General features: G+C 36.8%; 1 protein-coding gene across 1 annotated transcript; it reads right to left on the bottom strand.

Moving 5' to 3' along the window:
* Positions 1 to 2,633: 2,633 nt before the first annotated feature.
* On the bottom strand, positions 2,634 to 5,874 carry LOC145610215 (putative beta-D-xylosidase 5). Its single transcript, XM_081665504.1, has 5 exons — positions 5,135 to 5,874; positions 4,883 to 5,052; positions 4,585 to 4,682; positions 3,732 to 4,499; positions 2,634 to 3,562 (listed from the first exon to the last, which is right to left on the bottom strand). Exons 1-5 carry the CDS (start codon positions 5,810 to 5,812, stop codon positions 2,898 to 2,900), a joined length of 2,379 nt encoding a protein of 792 aa, XP_081521630.1. The 5' UTR covers positions 5,813 to 5,874; the 3' UTR covers positions 2,634 to 2,897.
* Between the last annotated feature and the right edge of the window lie 126 nt (positions 5,875 to 6,000).

Here is a 6,000-nt window from a genome sequence, read left to right as displayed (position 1 = left end):
CTTGTGTATTGATATTTATTTGAACATTCTATTTTATACTTGTACACCCGATTTATATCCGTGCATTTGGATATCGGGTGTTTGATAAAGTTCGAACCCCCTAGGTCCAATTCCTGGATCCGCCACTGTTCGGGGATGAAGATGGCTTTGGTGGTTGGGTAAGATTGGTTAAAGGAGATAGAATGGTCAGCTGTGATTTCGCTGATGGAAACGGCAAGTTGAACAATTTCGCCGCGGTTTGGGGTTGTTGGTTTCGGGTAGGGGGTTTCATGGGGAAGGGGTTGGTCGAAAAATGGAGTGGAAAGGATGGGAAGGTGGCCAGGGAAGGGTGGTCGGAAAAGGAGGAAAAGAGGTGGCCGGATTTTATGAAGGAAGGGGTTGGCACCTAGCAGTGATGGCAGGGGGAAGAAGAGCTGAAGAGGTGTTGGGTTTTTGTTCAATAGGGGTATTTTAGACATTTTATTTCACTCCCTTTTAAAAGTTAAACCATGGTTAAGATTTTCTTAAAATGCTTAACTAATGTTACCATTGAATTATTTTTACAATTTATAGATTACCAAAGATAATTTGCTATTTTAGTGTTTACCATTGAGAGAAAAAAAAACCTAAAGATTACCATTGAGAATTTCCCAAAAAAGAATACATAAACCAAAGAAATACAATAGTAGTTGATAATATAAACAATTGAACATTCATTCCAAACTCATAATGGATCCATTTCTAACTATTTCCATCAAATTGCTGATGGAATCTACTTTAGCTTCACCCACTACAATAACAACAAATCAACCAAATAAAAGAAAAAAAAAAAATTATTAACCCCCCAAATTAAAGTTCCCAATTGATTAATGGGACAAAATTAAACATAAATACTCACATAATAAAATCTATCTTTTCACACTTGGAAATTTAATGAAACTTATTTTGCAACTGTTAACTAATTAACCCTTAAACTAATATTGATGAAACTTGTTGATCGTCTTAGAACCATGCTTATTACCATAATCATAATTATAATTATAAGAAGCATTATTATTTTGATGTTGTATATGCCTTAACCCTTTGCTAGTAGTATCCACATTAATATTGTTGCCCTTCATGCTACGTGAACGTATATACTGATCAACTTCAGGCTGCAAATCAACCGAACTCGGGGCTTGAAACTCCGATTGTGTCCTCCTATGAGACGATCCGTTAAATGAGTCCCCGGCACTGCCTAGCAAGTGGTAGCTCCTCCTCGAGCCATCGGATAGGCATCGAAAACTATGTTTGTGTATGTTTTGCTTCTTGATTGTACGTACAAGAAATGGTATTAGTCCCTCCATGTATAATTTTTGTGGTATGAGGTATGAACTATTTTTTGATGAACAAATAAAGCGAAATTAAAATGGGTTTGTAAGAAATTGTTTGGATATTGTGTGAAATTAATGGATTGGTATAAGATTGTATATATAGTGGAATAATGTCAAATAGATAGCTGTAAAGATTGAAAGAAAATTCAAAGAAATTGACATTTGAAAAAGAGGAAGTAATAGGATATTACATTATTACTAGTTGGCCAAAGTTGAACATAGAAAAAGAACAAAAGAAAGATTAAAAAATTGATAAGAGTATGTTGGTTTAGGTGCACATGACGAGTTGAAGTTATCTTGTTTTAACGAAATTTAGTGACTATATATTTTCATATATTAAACAATTTTGGCATGTTGTATTTGGTATAAGCTATGGTAGCCTTGGTAGGGTATCTTTTGGTATAAAACCATCAATTTGTGCACGGTTTTATTCGGTGAATAAGTCATATGGCGTTCGCCTTAATCATTGCCGTCTTCTAGTGGTCAAGTCTCATGTCTCAACATTAAAAATCTCTTTTAAATGAATAAAATATGTTAATATAAAATTAGTAACTACTTTATGTATTTTTAATTCAATTGCAACATACAAGTATTTTTTTTTAAGAAAACTGACTACTGCCGAGTATTTTATTATTTTATCTCTTTCACTTACTACTTACACTAATTTCATACTGATGTTACTCTCCTTATATTTTGAGATGAGGACATAGAAAAAATTGCAAAATTTTGTTTGCCCCGTTGAATAAAAAGGACAACCGTTGAGCACTATTTTGTTTGCCCCATAAGCAAAATGTACGTGCTTTATTACATATTTTGAACTAAAAAATTGCAAGTGGATGAGAGTGTATTTGTCTTTTTCACTTATATGAGTATATGCAAGTGGGTTTAACAGTAGAGGCATGTTACTAATTAGAAAAAAAGGGCAATCTTCAAAAGGACATCTCAAAATAAAATATAGGGCAAACAATTAGGGACAGAGGATGTATAGAAAAAGCATGCTCTAATAGGAAAGTGTTCACAAACTTCCTAAATTGATACTCTCTGTGTTTTTATAAGTGATCCATTTTCACTTTTACACTATCCACGTACACCAATTTGACCAATGTTTATAAAACATACGAATACATAAGATTAAACATAGTCAATTAGTCATTTAGGCACTTCTTATAATCGTCTCAATGTATAGTTTACGAATTTCAACTTTTAATACTCTATAATTCATATTTATTGCTAATTGAAGATATTTTTAGTCAATTCCACATTGGCGAAACAAACAAAAAGAAACCGAAAGAGTAATACTTATAGTTTTAAAAAACAAATCTCAATATTCAATGTCAAGCTTCATACAATAATGCAGTAACGAAGCTACACATTTGGATTTCAATAATAGAAGCTTGAAGGTGCATGTAAGTCTTATTTATACAATATAAAATCATGATGTATAGATTCATATATCTAAAGGTTTCAATTATACTATATATCATATGGATGATCCAATCTGAAAGGTATATTACTTTGAGCATGTACATGTAAGCATTACATGCTTCATATCTGGTGATCCTTAATGCTTTCATCAGCGCGAAGAGTAAACTTATGGCTAAGTCGTTTCTCACTAGGAGAACCAATCACTAATTCATGACGGCCAGTAACCAACTTCCTATCGCCTTGCTCATCCACCAGGCTGAAAGCTTCACACACATTTACTTTAACTACAGCCAATTCTGTTTTCCCTGCTTTCACTTCAACTCTCGAGAATCCTACTAGCTGTATATTGGGTGCACCCTCGATCTCACTCCACACAGGCGGCTTCCAAAACACGAGCACAACGTGCCCTCCATCCATCTTCCCTTCATTTTTAACCCCTATTGCAACAATATAGTCTAACTTCTTGCAGTTTACTTCAGATACATCAATGATCATTTTGTCATCAGCCTGATTATCAGTTGGAAGAAACAATGTTTGGTTATTGGTGTTGTTGAAATTTTGTTCGTATGATCTCTTGATGGTTATTTTTGAGGGGGCATGTATTAGAAACTTGATGAACGAAGTATAGCTGAGTCCATGGCCGAACTCATAGACAGTTTTCCCAGTGAAAAATCTGTATGTTCTGCCGGGAAGCCTTCTGGATCTGTCCTTCCTCGTGTTCATGTTTGTCATTGGAATTTGATCAACGTACTCTTTCCGGTACCATGTCACAGGTGTCCTTCCACCTACAGAGATCAACCAACACAAGTAGAGTATTAGTACTGTTTGGACTTTTCTGAACTTATTTAAATCCTCGGAACTAGTATAACATTATCTGAACTTTAAATAGTTAAGCGGTAACATTAGTTTTGTTAAACTTATGAGTTATATCAGGAAAGAAAAGATTAAACTTACTTGGGTTGTGATATCCAAACACTACTTGAGCAATGGCTTCTCCTCCATCTTGGCCAGGGTAACCGACCCAGAGAATTGCTCGAATCTTTTTCAATTTAATTGCAAATGATACATCAATCGGACCAGCTGACATGATCACCAGAATAACCTTTCCTTTGGCTGCACTAGTGACCTTCTCTACTAGTGACTTCTGGTAGCCGGGCAATGTCAAGTTTACCCTGTCTAGCCCCTCTGCTTCAACCGACTGATCAAGCCCCACTACCAATACCACCACATCAGCAGCAGCAGCCACCTTAGCTGCACCCTTGATAGAGCTTTTGTCCTGACACTTCACATCGTGGCACCCTGATTTATAATACACTCTTTTCACATATTTTTGGAACCCTTGTAGCGGACTAGTGTACTTGCACGGTACACCAGCATAGTTACTTAACATGGTTTTTGTGGCATTAGCATTAGGACCAATAACAGCCAATTTTCTTACATATTTTGAGGACAATGGAAGTGTTGATCCTTTGTTTTCTAGCAAGACTATCCCTTGTTTTGCAGCATCAAGAGCCAACTTTTTGTGGTCTTTCGTACATACATCAGATGGCCTTAGTTTTCCAAAAGGGTGCTTTCTAGGGTCCCCATCAAAGAACCCAAGTCTCATGAGGACTATGTAATTGTATATCAATGCCTGGTCTACAACTGATTCCTCCACTTTTCTCTCATTGACTGTTCTTACTGTGTACTTACGTAGAAAGTCTCCACAATTCATGTTAACTCCTGCATGATGATTATATAGATATAGATCATGACTCGCGGGAGGAGAAAATTATCTTAGAGGGATCATATATGAGTGCATTCTAACCTGCTTTTAATGCAAGGGCTACTGCATCCTCTGCTGAAGCTGTGTAATTGATCGACTCATAGAAGACTTGGATAGAATCACAATCAGTGACAATATAGCTGGTTAGACATCCAAGGAGAAGATGTCAAACTTTAGTGTCTTTGGAAATATTCACTTGTCAAATTTCATGAGAATGCATGAAATAAGATAATATACAAACCAATATATTAAACAAACAAGAGATACTACATTACTTTGTACGACTTTGAAACTGCATACAGGTATCTTAAATCAAACATAGGGAAAAAAGTGTACAAACCCATTTAAATTCCATTGCTCTCGAACTATTCCTTTTAAAAGATTGGGATCAGCACAGGTTGGAATTCCATTCACTCTGTTGTATGAGCACATCACACTACTAACACGCCCCTTCTCAACGCAGCTCTTGAATGGGGGCTGATACGTATCCTCCAAGTCCTGCTTGCTAACCTGCAAAAATAAAAATACCATATACAGATGATTGGCTATTTGTTGTCAAACATAGTTAAAGTTTTGCTAGGAAATATTATACCTTTGCATCAAAGTGGAAGCGATCAACACCTTTCCAATTATCAAGATCATAAGCAGTATAATGCTTACAACAACTAGAAACCTTGAGCATGTTTCTATTTCCAGAGATATCGACCTCTTGCAGACCTCTGACATAGTTGACAGCATACTTGCTGACAACCAAAGGGTCTTCCCCTGGGGTCTCTTGCCCTCTACCCCACCTCGGGTCTCTGTACACATTCACGTTTGGGCTCCAATACGTGAGCCCAGCAAGACCTGCATTGTACATTGCTCGAGCCTCAGTTGACACAACCTGGCCCATCTTGTACCACAATGATGCATTAAAGCTTGCAGCAGATAGTATAACTGCTGGAAAGCTTGTTGCACCAGGTATTGTTCCATTGAACCGTACACCAGGGCCAGCGTTAGAGACTCCATGCAGGGCCTCTGACCACCACTCGTAGGCTGGTACCCCTAGCCTAGGGATCCCCCTAGCCGAGTTTACTAGTTGTTGTGCCTTTTCATTCAAGGTAAGGCGAGAAACTAAGTCCTTAGCACGAGCAGAATAAGGTAAAGATTTGTTACAGAAAGATAATCTTTTTACATCAACTTCACGCTTGTTACATGCATATTGTTGAGTAGTGTATGGAGCTAGAAAAAATGTTAAGAAAACAAGTAAAAATCGAAGTAGATTCTTCATTCTTTCTCCCTTAATAACTATTGTACTTCGATTTTTGTTTGAGGAGCATTTTAGCTTATCTAAGTCGCATTTATTTATAGCAAGAACCCTAGGACCAGTGGTAGAGTGAAGTGTGCAACTTGAGTGAAGTAATAGTAAATTTTGGGTACCTAAAACACAAGGTCCCGAGTTTTGGCGCGTTCACCAAG

Source organism: Chenopodium album, chromosome 24, assembly GCF_948465745.1.
Source record: "Chenopodium album chromosome 24, dcCheAlbu1.1, whole genome shotgun sequence".
NCBI lineage: Eukaryota > Viridiplantae > Streptophyta > Magnoliopsida > Caryophyllales > Amaranthaceae > Chenopodium > Chenopodium album.
The sequence above is the reverse complement of the archived record's forward strand: the minus strand, read 5'-3'. Positions and strand labels throughout refer to the sequence as shown.

Bases quoted from the DNA above. Each gene is read 5' to 3' on its own strand.
- LOC145610215 (XM_081665504.1), bottom strand. From the start codon at position 5,812: ATGAAGAATCTACTTCGATTTTTACTTGTTTTCTTAACATTTTTTCTA. The intron at 4,683-4,882 runs GTTTGTACACTT...ATGTCTAACCAG, and splicing joins GAGCAATGGAATTTAAATGG to CTATATTGTCACTGATTGTG. The intron at 3,563-3,731 runs GTAAGTTTAATC...TGATCTCTGTAG, and splicing joins GTTTGGATATCACAACCCAA to GTGGAAGGACACCTGTGACA.